Source organism: Rhipicephalus microplus, chromosome 1, assembly GCF_043290135.1.
Source record: "Rhipicephalus microplus isolate Deutch F79 chromosome 1, USDA_Rmic, whole genome shotgun sequence".
Classification (NCBI taxonomy): Eukaryota; Metazoa; Arthropoda; class Arachnida; order Ixodida; family Ixodidae; genus Rhipicephalus; species Rhipicephalus microplus.
Genome location: NC_134700.1, coordinates 166,968,573 through 166,987,119, shown reverse-complemented (window position 1 = coordinate 166,987,119; position 18,547 = coordinate 166,968,573). Strand labels below are relative to the sequence as shown.

At 44.6% G+C, this 18,547-nt stretch overlaps 1 protein-coding gene across 3 annotated transcripts in view; it reads left to right on the top strand.

Moving 5' to 3' along the window:
• Positions 1 to 12,934, top strand: part of LOC142768964 (uncharacterized) — a 37,394-nt gene extending 24,460 nt beyond the window's left edge. Inside the window, exons 3-8 of one of the 3 annotated variants that reach the window (XM_075871633.1) lie at positions 2,696 to 2,956; positions 6,400 to 6,514; positions 7,259 to 7,357; positions 10,371 to 10,537; positions 11,002 to 11,071; positions 12,724 to 12,934. In XM_075871633.1, coding sequence (XP_075727748.1) covers positions 2,696 to 2,956; positions 6,400 to 6,514; positions 7,259 to 7,357; positions 10,371 to 10,537; positions 11,002 to 11,071; positions 12,724 to 12,875 — 864 coding nt within the window. In that variant the 3' untranslated portion in view covers positions 12,876 to 12,934. Of the gene's footprint in view, positions 1 to 2,695; positions 2,957 to 6,399; positions 6,515 to 7,234; positions 7,358 to 10,370; positions 10,538 to 11,001; positions 11,072 to 12,723 lie in introns of all 3 variants that reach the window. The other 2 variants (XM_075871628.1, XM_075871636.1) reach the window with 2 other exon arrangements.
• The last annotated feature ends 5,613 nt before the right edge of the window (positions 12,935 to 18,547 follow it).

Sequence of the window (18,547 nt, the reverse complement as noted above, 5' to 3'; positions counted from 1 at the left end):
CAGTCTTTAAGTGTGTGGGGACTGTTCGCACTCTTTTGTGTGGTTTTGAATATTATGACATAATATTCTTAAAGTGGGGGGCAGTGTCACAAACTAGCGCTCAAAAAAGGGCGCGCCGCCAAATTCTCACGACCAAGCGCTGGAGAGACGCCTCGAGGTCAACGATAAAGAAGAAAACAAGCATACAAAGACTCCCCGGGCGCGCCGTCTCTCTCCCCTCGGAAGCGTAGGTTCGCCGACGAACCTCGTCACATCGGCGGCCGAGCAAGCCCTGGAATGTTCTCGAGGGAAAGGGGAATGGTGACGCAGATTTGCGTCATGTGTCGCGGACGGCCCTCGAAACATTTCGCTCTTTCCCCAGCCTCGGCAGCGCATGGCGCCGACGGAAACGATGAGAATTTTCTGGAATCTGCTAACCGGCTTACCTGGCTTGGGGATGAGTGGGATCATTGAAGTGATCCATTCTGCTGGTAATGGCGAGCCATCCCATAGAGAGTTGATGAGGTGGAGCAGCGAGCCTGGTCGGGAAGATTAGCTAGGAGCGATACTGTGATGCCGTCCCGACTAGGAGTCGTGCCCCGTCGCATTTTTGCCAGCGCTGCCCGCAAGTCAGGGAGCGTGTACGGAGCGTCAAATGTGGAGTTGGGGGAACCAGAATATATGTATTCCGGCCCAACGGGATCGACTTTGCGACATATGCATCGGTCGCAGAGGTGCCGCGCGAGGTGGTCCATCGTGCCCTGATATGAATGCAAAGCGAGACGCAGTTGACGCTGTGTTCCTCCACGCGAAGAGCATCGGTCCAGAAAGCTCCGAAAGGGTCGCCACGTGCTCTTGGAGCCCATCTTACCTGCTGTCTTTGTGCGGGTGTTGGTTCGATTTGAGTCTGCAAGCTGCACTGAATACGCAGCCGCTTCTGCGGTGAGGGCCTCAACGCGGCAGCGGAGTTTACGGTTTAGCTTGTTTCGCTTCCAACGGCGTATTAAGCCGCGGTGAGCATCCCAGAGATGCCGAAGATGTGAGTAGATAGTGGGAGTCACGTTAGTAGTAGCAAGTGTCTGAGTATACGCTCGTTGCGTACGAAGGGCATAGGATATACCCACGCCACGTATTCGCTTGAGGTAGAAACCATGGGGAAGGTTTGCGACCTGAACTTGTTCCAGTCGGTGAGACGGACCTGACCTCAGTGTTGGCGCATTTCGTGACGCAGTGTGAATGTAATACGCAGCAGAAAATGATGGCTACCTAGAGTTTTCTTTAGATTCTCCCACGTGGCATCGCCGATGTTACGGGTGAGGGATAAATCAGGACAAGTATCACGCGACACCAAGTCACCGGAACGTTTGGGATGTGCCAGATCAGTGAGCAACGTGAGACCAAGCGAGGAGAGGATCTCCTTAAGCTGTCGGCCCCGGGTCTTCTCAGAGTGGTAGCTCCAGTGAGAGCTGGGGGCATTAAAGTCTCCAACTATCACAAGGAGTTGACGGGCCACCGTACGTAGTGCCTGGTGAAAGAGTTGCGCGAAGGACACCCCGAAAGATGAGGGGGGCAGTACACGTTCAAAATATAAATCGACGGTTGTCCTCTCCACTGAGGGACACTGAAAACATACAGTAGTCGTACGGTAGGTCCAGATCGAGATTGATCTGAATTTTAGATGCCTTAGATGCCTTGGCTTAGTGGCTTCAGTGGCGCGCCGCAAAGTGAGATGTCACTGGTTCGACGCCCCGCCTTAGAACTTTTCCTTCTTGTTTTTACCTATGCAATCACTTATTGTATATGTTTTACTATGTATTATTCGTCAAAGAAGCCGTGGTGGACTCCCGCATGAAACACTTTCGTGCTTCATGCGGGAGAGGACTGCGGAGAAATAAAGAAGGGAGAGGACTGCGGAGAAATAAATCGACAAAGGTCTCTGTGAAAACAACAGGGACCTTAATGAAGCAGATAAAAGCTACTGATTTTTGTATGATTTTACTTTTAAGTTATACTGCCTCACTTTGCCTCATTTTCTCACTGATCCAGAATCATTTCTTGATCTAGCTGAACTCATAAATGTTCGTGTAAAGCTATCTCCAAGAGTATACGAATGATCGATTCTGCAGACACTCCAAGTACCGTGAATCATTGGGATCCTGAATTAAAGCCTTAAAGGGACACTGAAGAGAAAAATGATATTTAGCGTATTAGTGAAGTCTTATTGCACAGTCGCGAAAACGCATACTCTTACCATGAGACAATGCTTGATAAGCGAGCAAACCCGCGAAAAGAAAATGTGAGTGGAGACGCCACCTCAGGACTCCCGTACCGACCACCGTGACATAGAAGATTTTGACGGCGTCTAATGGGTCTTAGCTAGTTCCGAATAGGTATAACTGAAGCACATTGCCATTTGTGGGTGCCATCGACCTAGCATACGAAGTTACAGAAAATCGCATCGAGTCAATGTCACGAAATTACGAAAAATTCATCCTGAAATCAGTGACATCACTTGCGCAGATTCCGGCGCAAAATTTTAAGAATGAAACTTCTACCTTGGTTTTCTCTTCTAATAATGAACTTATGGTGATTAAACTTGCGACAATGGAGTTCGCGTAATACATTTTATCAATCTAAACCAAGCGATTGTTTCACTTTCGTGTCCCTTTGAGATGAAGGTGCCTAATCTTGTAACACTAATCTCTGCGCGTTGCAGAATACGAACAGCGGATTCGCGAGCCGCAAGTCTCTTCGGGGCGCCGTGCCAGACATGGAGCCGCTCGAGGTGCTCTCCAGCCTGAGCAGCCCCGTGCAGTGCCTGGCCGCGTGCCTGCTCAAGTCTCCGCGATGCAAGGCGTTCGCCTTCGGCAACCGCAGCTGCGACCTGCTGCAGCGCTCCCCGTGCGACTCGCAGAGGCCCATGCGCGACGCACCGGGATTCGCGCTCTACGACGTGCTCACGCGGGACCGAATGACGGTGCGGCTCCTTCGCAGCACACGCCAAGTTGTTTTACGTTTAGGACCCGAGGTCTGACTGTATTGTTTCGCTTCGCCCGCTAAGTGCGCGACTCTAGACAACTACCTCTTCCCGAGTGGTAGTGCTTCCCGACGCAACCAGGCCCATCGAGCTCTCCTTACTTTTATGAACCAAACGGACCTCGCCACCCTATAAAAGACGGTGTTTTTTTTCTTTTCTTAATATTTTTATTTATGTTTTGTTACTCATACTCGTCGAAGTCTTCGTCATTTTTTTTCCTTTCCTTATCTTCTTCCCTCTTTCTCGCCTCTATTTTTTGTTTCCTCTGTTTCTTCCCTCCTCCCGAAAGAGTGAGCAGTCGTTGTGCCCCTCCAGGCGGCAGTTGCCAGCTTGTTCTCTCCCTCTTTCCTCTGTGTCCTTGTGCATCTGTGTATGCAAATCAAATAATAATAATAATAGTTAGCGCCAAATTATGAAAAACACTGAAAATTGGGTGAACATTCGGTATGATAATACATTTTTATTTCATTCCATTTTGTCGCCTTAAAGGCCCCGTTCAGTGTGTTAGATAAGGGTTGGTTAGCATATTGGAACAATAAAAGTAGGTGTTATGGCGTGATACAGGTTCGCAACGTGTCCAAAGAATCGGTACGAGTTAATACGGCGGCAGCACAGTGAGGCAGGTGGTTTCAGTTTCTGGCAGCTCAAGGAAACAAAAATGAGGCTTGAAATGTTGCGGTTCGTGTTGGAGGACGGGTTACTTGCAGTTGACAGCTAGTGAAATGACACGTGCGTGAAGATGATGGCGAGAGATGCACTCCTTACACGCCGTAAATTATGTACAGTTAGACTCCTTTATTACTAGAGCTCTATGTTTACGTATACAAATCCAATCAACTCTCGACTGTAACTTTTTTATAATTCGGATTTATCGATAAAATACGATTTTAACGGCCAATTGACCCTGATTTTCTCTTGATGGAGAGGGCGTCTTCAAATCGGCCACTGAGACGTCGGCCTGTTTGGGATATATAAACTTCACCTCACGTCAACAGTTTTAACTTAGCGTTGAACAACAGACGCCATGTCAGGTCTTTGGCATGCAGTGCCATTTAATGTAACATTGCTTTCTTTTAGCCAAATAAACCTCATGTACAAGCAAAAACGGCACACTGAGGCAACGCACCATAGTCTAACTGCTGACTTAAAATGCTAGTGATTAGAACAACGCTTCATTTACTGCTTCGAAAAAAAAGCAAGAAAAAGAAAAAAATGGCCAATGACGGTGTGGACCCGCTTTCTAAAAAACCGGCTACCCGGTCTAAAACCGGGCATGTTTCAACCCTAATCACAACAAGCGTTAAATTTACAATACGCAAAAACGCAAGTGTTTTGGATTCAAGTATTTGTGCTTGTGCATTTGTTTGCGCGTTTAAGCCTACCCGACCACTAAAATCTTTCGTGTGTTATGATGTTTTCATGCTCAGATACCATTTTATCTAAGATGTTGGAGAATTTAAAATAATGCAGAATTAAACTCCCACTTTCAGAGAATTGAAAATTTACGAGAAAAAAACTGCGATAAATACCTAAATTCCACCAACAATTAAACTCCGAAAAACTCCCCCCGAATTACAAGAAAAAACCAACTCTGATGACCCGAAGCCCTAGCAATAACGAACGCTTGCGTAGCCAATTGTTGATGATAGTTCAACAATTGGGAAATTCGGTTTTTCCAGAATAATTTCGAGTACATTCATTCGTTTTTATAACAAACCGGAAACGTTAGAGCATCCTCAGTATCGGTTGCACCGAAAAATTGTTTCGTTCGTGCGGCACTCATATCTCGAAAGGTGGAACGAAAAGCATATTAAAAGTGATATTGGAAGATAGTGCGCTACCATATAGTCAGATTATTTTTCAACTGTCGATCACATTCTTTGTCACGTAAATCTGAACGCAGGCCTATTTTGTCGAACAAATTTTATATTTCATAATTGCATTCACTCCTGTTTCGCTTCAGCTTGAAAGGCTACAAAGAGACAAAAGAGAATCGCAGCATGTCCGCGAAGTGAATGATGACGAGTGGGCGAAGCTCTGAGGCACCATTAACGCTGTACATTGCCCACTCAATCATGCAAAGACGTAACAACATGTGTGTACAGTATATGCAAAGTCGTTTATTAATCATGATGCGCATATGTTGTTGAGATCACCATATGAATATCCATATCCACATTCATATTAATATGGGTATTCATGTGGATCTCCAAATGGGCATCCGTATCCATCTTTATATCCATATTAATGTGGATATCCATATGGGTATCCATACGAATATCCATATGCATAGGGGTGTCCGTATTCGTATGATTATCCATTTTCTTATCCCTAATTTTTCAAAGAATATCTACATAACGAACTGATAAAGTATGGTCCCGATGCAAACTCATTATAACAAGTTTAATTTGTACACCTGTCAGCTCGCGTACGTGAAAAGCTCGGAGACACATTCATAGAAACTTTTTTTCCCACTGATTGAAATTCGATTTGACTCCTTAGAACTTCGCTTCTCAACAATGAGGTGTTGTTATTGGCAAAACATTGTAATAAAAGCAACAGAACGAGTGTGAAACGCATGTGCTATACCGTCTCGTCTAATGTGTGCGCTCGTCAATTACGCTAACTAGAATGTACAGGAGCCACCTAACAGCTTCTCATTCATTGAATGGGCGTGCCTGGTGAATAAGGTAAAAAAAATTCACAGCATATCGACGGAGTGAGTGATGGTGCGAGGGGCGAAGCGTCCATGCGTCCGTGTGTCCGTCTGTCCGTCCGTGCACGCGTCCATACGTCTGACTGCGTTCGAGAATGCAGACAGCGCACGGGTAATACCGACGAGACGCGAGTCAAGAAAGCCGAGCGCAAGAGTCTTCAACGCGCCCGCCGCTGTGCTTCATTCACGCTCCACCAACGATTGGTGACGTACGGTGACTATCCAGGAGACTGAAAGAGGCACTCGTTCTCCACGTACCCAGGTACATCCCGCGCAGCAGCCAATCGAAGAGTAGCGGTACAGTGCCATCTAGAATATCCTCACTAAACTGCAGTTTGTATGTACTTCTATGAGACAGCGCCGTCTATTGTACTGTTCGGGAGACACTGCCTTCTTTTCTTTCTCGTCCCTTCTCTCGTTTACGCGTGACGCATGAAAAGGTTAAACTAAGAGGAGCTTCGCCTCTAAACTAATAAAGGCGTACCTTGCACTTCCCTGGAGTGCGAACCGTCGATTGTCTCGTAATGCTCATACAGAAAACAAAACAAAACGAATAAAGTACGTTCCACTGAGGCTTTCCAAAGAGACGATAAATGAAAACAGAAGTGGTGATCAAGTTTCGAATTCCAAAAAGAAAACGAATAATGGCACGTCATTTTTTTTTCAGCTCACGAAGGGAGAGTCGCCAGACTGCCCACCTGTCGCTGCCAGCAGCGATGCCAGCACGACACAGACAACCATACCGCCATTCGTTACTCCTGCCGAGGACAGGAGACGGAAAAGTGAGCCTGCAGAAACGCACAAACCACCTATTGCAATACTTCTTTTTCTTTTTCTAAGACCTACTCAGTCAGTTAACAATTAGGCGCGAGGCACAGACAGGATAAAAACGTGTTTGCTTTAGAAGGCAATAAAAAAATCATGAACTTAGTTGATCAATCGCTTTTGTGCTAGAACTGACCATGCCACACTGTTTAATGAACTTCAGTATTAACTACTAATGTGAAATTGGCGAGGCATTGAGTTAGATCGAAGCTTTCATTTACAATAGTGTAAACTTTGGTTTCGGGTTGAGAATAGTTGATGTGATTGGTGGCTAGCACGTATCGATATTAAGACGAGAGGTGATCTAGCACTTATTGCCGTGCAAGTGTCATTCACGGGTAATGAATAAATCGGCAAACTTATGCGTCATGCTCGCTTTGTTAGTCACTTTTAAACATAGAAGTATTTAGGGACCATCTGTTCTGAAACCAACTATAGAAAGCACAACTTCCGAACTTAAGGCCCAGAAGCCGCTCCTTCGTGAATGAAGCCGTGATATTGTTTCTTTTTGACGTTTGAAGCAGTTATTTTTGAGACATGAACGATTCCGAACGCTTACCAGAAATACCTGGTAAGCCTTGTGAAGTATTCCTGTTGTACAACACCCCTTTTACCGAGACGACACTGCACATCACACGGTACTATTGTGACGTGAATGAATGTTTCTGTGAACCAAGACTCTGGCATGGCTGGTGATGCAGTCAGAAGCTCCACAATGCATGATGTGACGTCAGAGCCTGGCGGCAGGGCCACGCCCCCTGCACCGGACGAGGCAGTCAGGATCCAGCAGCGAGACGGAGGTATTACACTCACACTTCCATGTTCCATTGTAATTAAGCCTGCTAGATTTCGGCTTCCCAAACTTTCCTGTTTCTACTGTGCTGGGCGCTTAGCAAAATGGATAAACTTCATGAATTACTCCATAAAGCTTCAACGGTGTCTTTCCTTTTTTTTTTCGTCACAACTTTTGTCGTTAAAAGATTTACTAATTCTAGAGAGGGTAGGAAGAGGGAGATCATTTACCACTCAAACTTCACGTACCTAGAAACCCAGAACTTCTGTACTGCATGCATTCGCTCTGATGTGCCTATCGATGAGCCAAAACGTTCCCTATGTATATACGCGCAGTAACGGGTGCGCAAGTCTTCTACTTAAATAGCTCACGAACACACATAGCTTTGCGTACGTGGCGGAAGGCACAGGGGGGTACCTTCCCTAGTGAACTAAGGTGGAGGGGGATTAAAAGTCCTGCCAATAAGTTGCCTTAGTAGACAGGGGGGAGGGGGAGTCAGACCAGCCTATGTCAACAGATAGTAAAGGTCTAACGACTCGTGCATTCGCTTCGGGTACGCACAAGCTTCTACGAAGATGTGAAAATAATTGTACAAAATGATCGGGTAACCTTGGAGGTGGTATTGACGTAACTTGCAATGTTTTATTTTTGCAAACATGTTCACCTTGGTAGAACCGCGGTTATGGTGCTTAGATGCTGACCAACAAGTAACATGTTCAATCCCGGCCGTGGCAGTCGCATTTCTATCGAGACGAAAGGTTGAGGTGTACTGTGCAATGTGAGTGCACGTTAAAGAACCCCAGCTGGTGTAACTTTTCGGAGCCCTCCACGGCGGCGTCTCTCATAATCGTATCGTGGTTTTGGGACGTTAAACCCTACATATTACAAATATTTTGATTTTGTGAGCAAATGAACGGGGTCGCACCTGCTTGTGAGGCGACGGATGATAGTAGCTCTCTTGCACATTTAAATTTTGTCTCCACTTCACCCTGCGAGAGCTCATTTCGCATAGGTAGTCATTACGGCATCAGACCACTGAATTGTTGATCGAAAGTTTGGGAAGCTCCGCTATACAATGGAATAACGTAAGCCTCCGGTGTAAAGCAATAATTAGGGCCAGCTCTCGCCAAATCAATCATTTTATTTTGTGATAACATGAGCATCATAGCGAAACACTGGCACAAGTAATGCGCAATATTTTGTAATAAATTCTTCTCAGTGAATAACGAAAACACCTCTATTGGCGTCATGTCACAAATGCCGTGGTGTACAGCGTAACGATAAGTAAGGTTTTTGCTAATGTGGAGTTCGCGAAATAAAAAAAGTGAACGAAATGACCAATGGCCACTCGCGCAGGGTCACGTGAAACTTTTCCTATATATAGAATGTTTACTCTTTGCTGTCCTTGTTTCGGCAGAACTGTGTAAGTTTAAATGCTACACCGGAGGCTTACTACATATACATGTATAGTATAAGGGCATCAGTTTCAAATTAGCCTTCCCGAGTTTAATACTTCTGTTTTTTTTTCTTATATCCTTTAGAGATTAGGTTGTTTTTTTTTTCATTCACTGCGTTCGTTTACACTTTCATGAGACTGGACGGCAATGTTCAGGACCCGTTTTCCTAGCACAAATGCAACTTACATAAAAGATTATAACATAGAACTGATGCATACTCTTTTTCATTTCTGTTTTATTCCTTATACATTACATGCATGCTAAACTTACCAGTCCGTACAAGTATGACTTGTTATACTTCAAATTGCATACCGCACTTTGTAGCATATAGCCCGCCCCTGCATATAACCCGCGCCCCTGAGCTTCTACAAAAAAAAAAGGCAACCCTGTTTTTCACGCAAGTTCTCCCGTTTTCTTTTTTGCGCGGGTTACATGCGAGAAAATACGCTAATCGTTTTGCATCATTCGTTCGCGTATTGTGATTGACGAAAGATGAACAATTTACAAGTTGCTAAAGTATGCATGTTGCTGTGCTATAAAGGCTTCCGCAAACAAAGAAACAAAGTATACAGCGTTCCAGAAGCCATTCTGAATGGCATGTCTGAAATGATGCTAATTTCATCCATATTAGTGATGCGTCAAACTCATTTCATAAAGGACGGTGTGATTCACTGAAGAAAACTATTTCGGTTGATGTGATGAAAAAGCAGTTAGAAGAATAAATTCAGATAAATCAAAAGATGCTCACAACTGTAGTCCTGTAGGCCAACCAAAAACTAAAACTAAGTTGGATATTGAAGAAGGTACGCTACAGAACTAGGATAAAAGTTTAATAATAATGAAAACCACTTCGTTATAGATGTGTGCTAAATTTCTACGTTCAAGTAAACTCCATAAATTTGCGAAATGATGTACTTGCACCTGCGTGCAAGCGATAATGTTTTATTGAGGTAAGTCCTTTTTGTTACTGAACAGGTTTTATATTCAAATAGTAAACTTCAGTCCTCTCAAAAACACACCAGTATGCCGATGAAGACGAAAATGAAATATACTGCTGTGAAACAAAAAAGATGGAGCTACATAAATCCATTCAGGCAACCGGAAGGATACGCTGCTAGTGGTACTGCTAGATATATCCAATTCTTTCTCCCCCTTCCTCATTCCTGTTAATTTGTTTTATATAATCTGGTTTATCGCACTCTTCTGCAATTTTTCACGTTTTTTCAAAGGAACATTATTGTTGTTCCTATCTAATTTCTCTTTATTTTTTTGGCAAGCATTGTGAAAAATGATCTATTATGAGGTATAGTGTGGCCAATCCCCCCTGTGGGTATGAGCCAAGATCTCCTAGGAGACAAGACAAGACAAGACAAGATGGGGGCTAGTGCTTAGCGATCTGACAGGTCAGGCATAGCGAAAAAAAAAGTGTCTCAAAAATCGACTGTACGTCCCGACGTGATGGTGCCACTACTTCAAGCGATTCAAGGAATGTCACGCGTTTCGATTCTATTATAGAAACACAGAGACGGCACGTGACCATTTCCCTTTACTACGTGCTTCCAGCGGCGTTCGTGTTCCGTGCCGGCCCTACGACGTTCGAGGCGGCTCGGCATGCCTGCTTGGCCGAAGGTCTGGCCATGGCCATGCCAGTCACTTACCAGGACCACAAAGCCCTGGTGGAGCTGATGCGCCGAAACAGGGCGCCCAGGCTGTGGATCGGCGTGCAGAGGGTGCCCAACTTTTCCCTCTTTCTCCGCAGTTCCTCCGGTGAAATAAAATTGTGTGCAGTGTGCACTATAGTGGCGCAAGGCTAGAACCAATAGCGGAGCCAGTGTCCGACTTAGATTCTTCGAAGTTCTTGCTGGAAATTCCGAGCTTTTGCCAAAGATGTTCAGTTCTTCCTAGCATGGCTAGGCTTGGCTGTTCTTCCCCTGTTTCAGTCGATTCCCCGCACTACGCACGTTCCACAGTGTCTAGGCGGAAACATTTCGCGTGACTAGATGCGACATGGTTGTTAGTCACCTGACTAGTTGTGCACGCGAGACTAGACTAGTCTCGCGATCACGTCGTGGTTTTGGCATGTGAAGCCTCACGCTTTAATATCAGCATATCTGTGTGACAAACCTGTTTTTTTTCCTCTTCTCTTCCCGGTCCTTTGCCCCCTCCCCATTCACAACCACCGCTACGACACCAGAGTGTCAAAGGCAATACGACATTCACGAACGGGGAACAAGTGCCGGAGTCCAGCCGAAGGTGGGGAAAAGGTACGCATTGCTCGATGTTTCGCGACGCATTAAACGCGGACCCCGGGTTCAGGTATGTTCAATTAACCCTGCCGTATAGGTGTATCGCTCGCAAGACACTTACTTCTGCAAAGAAACAAGAATACCGAAATTACGATAAAAGGCTAAAGCTTACGCCCATACTTTTTATTTTGGTGGTCAGGAACGAGACCTTTCTCGTTTGGAATACCGCCATGAACATCACAGCTCTGTATACGTAGCGGCTTCTGCGTGGGTTTTATAAGTTACTGTTATGACACTGCTACAGTTATATTTCATTGTCTTTATAAGAAAATGACCTCTTTTATTAAATATTTGATAAGTGTAGTATTTTAACAGCGGAGCTGTTTAAGCTGAGAGCAAGTCTGTGATCTACAAGCAGAAAATACCATCACCATAAAAACGCGCACGCCATCTTGTTCTCATTCACCTCCTGCTTGAATGAAGATGAATAACATGAGCGCCGGTTTGTCTGGCGCCGCACGATTCTGACAACTCTTGTAGATGATAGAACGAGCACAGGGAGAAAAAGAAGAAAGAATTGGACAGATAGAAAGAGATAAAGATTGTCGGCGAAAGAAAAATAATTCTTCGCGGGGCTTCATTCGAACCTGCGTGCGCACGATGAGCATCGTAACCACTCGACTATGCAGGCACGCTAGCGGAGTAATATATATATATATATATATATATATATATATATATATATATATATATATATATATATATATATATATATATATATATATATATATGTATATATATATATATATATATATATATATATATATATAGTATACTTCCTTCTTTCTACTGTGTAGTATAATGTAGCGTTTGATAGTGTACTTTAGAGCATTCTACATTATAGTGTAGCATAGCACAGTACAGTACAGTACAATACAGTATAGTATAATATATAAAGTAGAGCGTAGTATGCCATAGCAATCGGTGGGAAAAGGAAATGAATGTGAGGGTGAGGAAAAGGAAAGAAAGAAGGGAGAGAGTAAAGCGTGTCGTAAAAACAAAGAGAGATAATGAAAAGGCGAGAAGAAACTGAGAGTGATAGAAAGAGATGGAATGAATCAGGCAGCGAGAAGCAGAAAGCGAGATCAGGGGGCAAAAATGAAAAAAAAAAATACAGAGAGCGAGAAAAAGACAAAGAAATAGAAAAAATAAAAATAGACAAAAGAGGCAGAAAGGGAGAAAGAGATAGAAAGGGAGAGAGAAAGAAGTGGAGGAAGGAATAAATAAATAAAAAAGAAACAGAAAGAAGAAGGGCCACCCAGTTCCGCTGTTGCTTCAAGCTAAGCGCGAAGCTGTTTGATTATTTTTCTGTACTATATTATCTATTTTACCCGTTTTTTCCCATCGACGTGGATATTTTCAATTTTCGATGTTCACTTCGTAGTTTCTATCTAATGTGTTGAGGGTCCTGGCATGGTCTTCTAAACTTAGGACCCTTTCCTGTGTATAGTTCAAGTTCCAATCGTACTATTCGAAACATGTAAATGTTTAGTTTTGTTTGAATTCCTAATCTCTGGTGTATATGCAAAGGCAATTTGGTAAAGCGCTGTTTTGCGCCGTTTCTGACGCCCGCGTGCATCTCTTTTTTTTTTTTGCTTTGCCGAACGCAGGCCAGCCAAACAACAGCGGAGGGACGCAGATCTGCGTGGAGATGATCGAGTCACTGGCGCACCTCTGGAACGACTACGACTGCGAGAACAGAGCCGCCTACGCGTGCCAGCAAACCAGCAGTGCGCCACAGCCCTCCGACGGACCGACATGAGCGATACCCGACTTCTCCTGCGCAGCACTCCCTCGAAAAAAAATCCCATCTCCCATAAAGTGCACATCAAAACATTCTCACAAACGCTGCGTCGCTCTCTTTATTGCGATATGTGCGGTGACGGGCGCAAGCTACGCTTCAGAACCATGTTAACGGAAAAAGAGAGAGAGAGAGAGCTGACAGAAGCAAAGGTGTAAACCTCAAAGTATTTCTTGTGCATTCCCCTAAGGTGACCCAAAATCGGTTTGTTTGTGGCCAGTCGACTCTGGCGCATAACCACTCTGGAAGATTGGCCAGGAAAACTTGATATAGCCTATGGATGATAACTACACCCTCATTTGTCAACATGTTTCTAAAAATGTACAAACAAATTACGAAGATAAAGAGCAAAAGAGTGAGGAAAAAATAATTTATAAAAATAAAAGCAAACGAGCGCTAACAGCATTACGAAAGTTTGTAATTTTGAGCTGACCAGACATCCCAGTTTACCTGACCCGGTCAAATTCGGATGTATTTCCTATACATTTATTCGCAAGAACAGCTACACCACTAGTATTTTTCGTGCATAAGGCAAAATCCCCTTCTTCCTTCTCAATAAATGTATAAGGAAGCAGGGAACTTGAGACGCGTGGCTTCCTGGGCCACTGCCAAGCGCAGTCTTCATTTTCTTTAATTTGTTGAGGTCGTACGCTCCCCCCCCCCTTTTTTTTTCGTTGCCCAAAGGAAGGGCACTACAACCAGAGTTATTCCTTCATATGTGTTGCGAAACCTCCCATAGGCTCCATGTATCGAAATCCAGACACGTAAAAATCCGCCCCACTGCCGTGTTGGCAATAAGACAGTGATTGAATGTACTGCATCACTTCTAACCGATGAATCTTTCTCGTATACAAGCACGATTATTGTCTGTTAGATCTCATTATAATTGTGTCAGAACACAGAAAACGAGCCCTTAAGGATACACTTCTTTCCCTTATTTATTAACGAGGGTCTCGTACTGGCAGACTTGGTGTATTTAGGTTGTATACGAGGGACTATTGGTCAGCCGCCAGTGAGTAACAAGTTCACGTGCTACGTGACGCCAAACAGGCTCATGAAGAGTGTGCCACATTCGCCGCCATGGCTACTTGTGGCGCTGAATGACACTCCCACGTTTAAATTCACATGTATACCCAATAAAGTGGCTGGGGGATAGCTGTCGTGGTAGCTCAGTGGTAGAGCATCGAACTCGTTATTTGAAGGTCGCAGGTTCGGATCCTGCCCACGGCAAGTTATCTTTTCACCCACGTTTCTTTCTTCACATTTACAAGCTGTTCAGTAAGCATGGTATAGGTCTCACCTTCACTCACAAAGTCTGTAAGAATTACGAGCTACAGTTTCTGCACCTAAAGCTAACCCTTGGTAAAAATAATTTGTGCTGGAAATATGACCCAAGATCAGTGAAGCCTATCTTAAACAACAAGTCTGGCCATTCTAAGATTGTGAAAAGAGCGATTGCAAAGACAATCTTAATTGCGTCGCTCAGGGAATTCTGTGTGCACGTGTCGAATACTGCTTTTCATAACCAGGTAAAACGCTTAGAAGATGCTGGGTATCCTTACAAGGTGATTTCGTCTGTGTGTGAGTCGATGATTCGGAGCGTTAAGCTCGTGAAACACAGAGGAGCTCAAGCAAAATGTGATGAAAAAAGAAAAAGATCAGTTTTTCCTCATGCACATAAATTGGGGCATGAGCTGAAAAACGTAGGGTCAAGGTATGGCGTCGACGTAATTTTTTTCGGCCAAACATAGGGTAGGTCGCATTTGCTCAATGGTTGATAATGCACTGAGGAACAAGGAAGCCAAAGAGGGATGCGCTGTGAATATTAAGAACAAGTACATCGCATGCGTAAAAAAGCTGTGCATTATCGTGTGGTAGGGAGCACGTGGGACTAACGAAACGATGTGTGAATGTTCGTTAAAGGGAGCATGAGTTATCTCTTCAAGGGGTCGCGTGACTGCATCTACCGGAACATTGCAGGTCATGCGGTTGTCGTTCCATTTGTGAGAGAACCACCATCATCTTCAAGCATCCTCAGCAACAAACAAGAGAAATTGCTGAGGCATATCATATGAAGATTAGGGGTAGCAAGTGCATTAGTGAACCATCCGTCACACTGCATGAAAAAGAATTAAGTTATTTAGGCCAATTTTGATTATTGCCATGAGTGTGACTACGCTACCTCGGTGCACCTCTTGTTCTGCGCTGCCAGTACCTATATATAAATACATATCACTCCGTTTTTTCCAATAAACAACAGTTGTGAGTCGGCACCGTCTTTTCTTTCTTTTTTGCTCCTTCCCTGTCCTGTGTTTATCTGGTGTTGCGCTGTAAATAAGTTCACGATGGATCCTAACCAACTGGCCCAACTTACCGTCTTAAGGCAGGTAATGCTTGTGGACCTCTCCTCACTCGCGTGTTTGAGCGTTGCGTCGCTTTTTATTTTATTTATTTATTTATTTATTTATTTAATATTTATTTATTCATTTATTTATTTATTTATTTATTATATCCTCAAAGATTCCATATGAAACTTTACATGAGGGGTGGGTGACATAAAAAAACATGTGGGGGACGTGGCATATTGGGGCAAGTGTCTGGATATATGACGTGTTCGATGAAACTATCTGATGAATTGCACCGTCGTACTTGTATGCGGGAAAAATCCATCTGCTAAAAGCGATGCAGTACACTGAATCAATGCCCCGTTGCCAAAACGGGTGGCCTCTTGTGATATACAGTAACTCTAGAAGTGAGTAGAGTGCTTCGATGCACTAGTTCACCTTCGCGCGCGTTCGTCGAGGTATTCTATACGTGAGGAGATTGCCGCGCCACCTCTTGATCAGTGCACCCAATTTTAACGCAACATTTGTGTTTTGTGTTGCCGCTCCCAGGTGACGTGACAGTCAGCTAACTCCTGAAAAATTGGACAGGACTTCACGGACATAAAACGAGCGAAACAGGCATCCGTTCCCTTCTGTGTCTTCGAACCCATGATGGCACAGCTACCTCGAGGCCTAAACATAATACAGTGGAACTGCAGAAGCTTCCGCCATAAGGTGGCATGGCTGCAACAATGCATAGGTACGCTAGATCAGAAACCCGACATCATAGCGCGGCAGGACATCCTAATCCCTGACATCAGATTTTCGTCATACTCAACAGATGCCAAGAAACACAACACATTGGTCTGAATTTTAGTCCACAACACCTGCACTGCGGTCACGGTAGATCTCGAGCCCCGTGATATAAAGTTTGAGTAAGTCTTCATACGACTTCTGCCTGTCAAGCATTCGCAGCAGCCGGCATACGTACTTAACGTATACAGTCGGCCCAAGTCGCACAAACCTTCACCGAGGTCTTTCTTCCGCAAAGCCAGGAAACAAGCACTAAATGCTCCCCTGCTTATTGTAGGTGACTTTAATGCTAGACACCCCTTGTGGGGTAATCCGCAGGAGGACACCAAAGGACGAAAACTGTATGACCTCGTGGCTCTTGAGGGCATCACTCTCCTCACAGAACCAAACCATCCCACTAGAACGGGTAAAAGTGTTTTGAGAGATATGTGTCCCGACTTAACGATGGGTATCAACTTTCCTCCGCCACGCTGGTGGAACTCACAAAAGAATCTCTGGAGTGATCATTTCATGATTCACACCTCCTTGTTGTATGGCAGACTAAAGAAACATCAAAAGACAGTCAAGCTAACACATTGGGCAGCCTTCCGTAAAACAGAAAACTTTCCTTTTCGTTAAACTCCCACGTTATACTCTGAATTGGCTAGCACCTTACTGGAACTTAAGAACGAGGTTACCAAAACAATTGCAACTACATTCGAAGCACCGGAAGTTGATGTTCATATCTTGCATTTATGGGAGGCCAGGCGCCAACTCACAAGACGCTGGAAACGACAGAGATTCAATCGTCGACTCAAGATCAAGACGCGTATTGTCACCCTGACCGCTAAGGCAGAGATACGCAATCGCACTAGCTAAAGAAAATTGGTTCTCAAAATGCGACTACCTTACGGGAACTTTTCATACGAAATGTGCCTGGTACCTCCTGCGCCTCCTCATTGACCCATATTCTACCAGAGACGCCACGAGAAGAAGCCTTCAAAGAGTTACACTCGGCTTTCCTGGCGATAACGCGAACTTACTTCGTGCCTTACAGGCGAAGTACGTCAACAACACGCGGGATCACGTGTACTTACCACTGTATGACGGGCCTGATAATCCGGAGCTTTCAAAGGCGTTCACGGTCATCGAAGGTAAAGCAGCGATGCGAAGCATGAGGAAGGACACCGCCCCGGGACCTGATTAGGTATCAAAAGAGCTCCCCTATAACCTAAGCGATGACATGACCCAACTGCTAGAAGATAAAATTAACCAGTTTTGGGATGCCGGAACGTTTCCTATAGAGTAGAAATCTGCCGAGGTTACTTTCATCCCGACAGCCAGCAAGGCGCTCAACATTGATAATCTCCGCCCCATATTCCTCACGCCATGCGCGGGTAAGGAGATAGAGAGGGTCATACAAAACAGACTAACCGAATATCTAGAAGAACAGAGCTTCCTGCCTGACACTATTTACGGCTTTCGTCCCTACCCGTCAGCGTCCCACATCTGAAGCATGAGATTTTCAACCTACCCAGTGGAAACATTCCGGTGGTGAGAACCATTCTTGCAATTGATTTCAATTGTGGCTTCAACAACGTGCGGCACTACACAATCTTCGAAAACTTACGTGCACTCAAGTGCGGTCCAAAATTATTTCCATATGTGCGGGACTTTCTCGCCGACAGAAGGGTCACTATCCGCATTGGGGAACTTAAATCGCGGTCTATCACCACAGATGATTTTGGTACTCCCAAAGGGGCTGTCGTTTGCCCGCTCCTCTTCAATGTCATCCTTATGCGTCTCCCAGAGGCCCTCAAATTTCAGAAGTACGTCATGCCATCTATGCCGAGGACGTTGAAATCTGGAGCCGCTCTGGCAATCTGGGCCAGATAGAGAGAGCCCTCCAAAAGGCTGCCTCCGTTGTAGAAATAGGGCGCAAGAGTGGTCTGGAGTGCTCCCCCACTAACTCCGAAATTTTTGTATATGGAAATAAAGCAGCTGACGCTGCCTCCCTCAATGTACTACTCAATGGAACCCAAATTAAAGAGGTTGAAACCATCCGGATTCTTGGGGCCCACTTCATTATTCGGAGCAACAACTCATTCGCAATAATTAAATAAACTAAAAACGTCCTGTTTACAGATTTCTCGTATGATTAGTCGTGTGAATATAACCGACGACGAGGAACGAAAGAACACGACATAATGCGACTCATTCAGGAATGTGTAATCAGTCGCATAACATATAGCTTTTCTTACCTGAAGGTCTTGAAAGTAGACGAGCACAAACTAGACAGAGTCATAGGTGTGACTCTTAAGAAGGTTCTGAACCTTCCCCCGTGGACACTCACGGACCATCTCCTTCAAATGTGGTTCCACAAAACCACATCTGAACTATTCCAAGCACACCACACGAATCAAGTCATGCGCCTAGCCATCATTAAAACAGGACGAAGAACATTATTAGAGTTTGGCATCGAAGTCCCCATTCAAAGAAGGGGGAAACAACGTATCC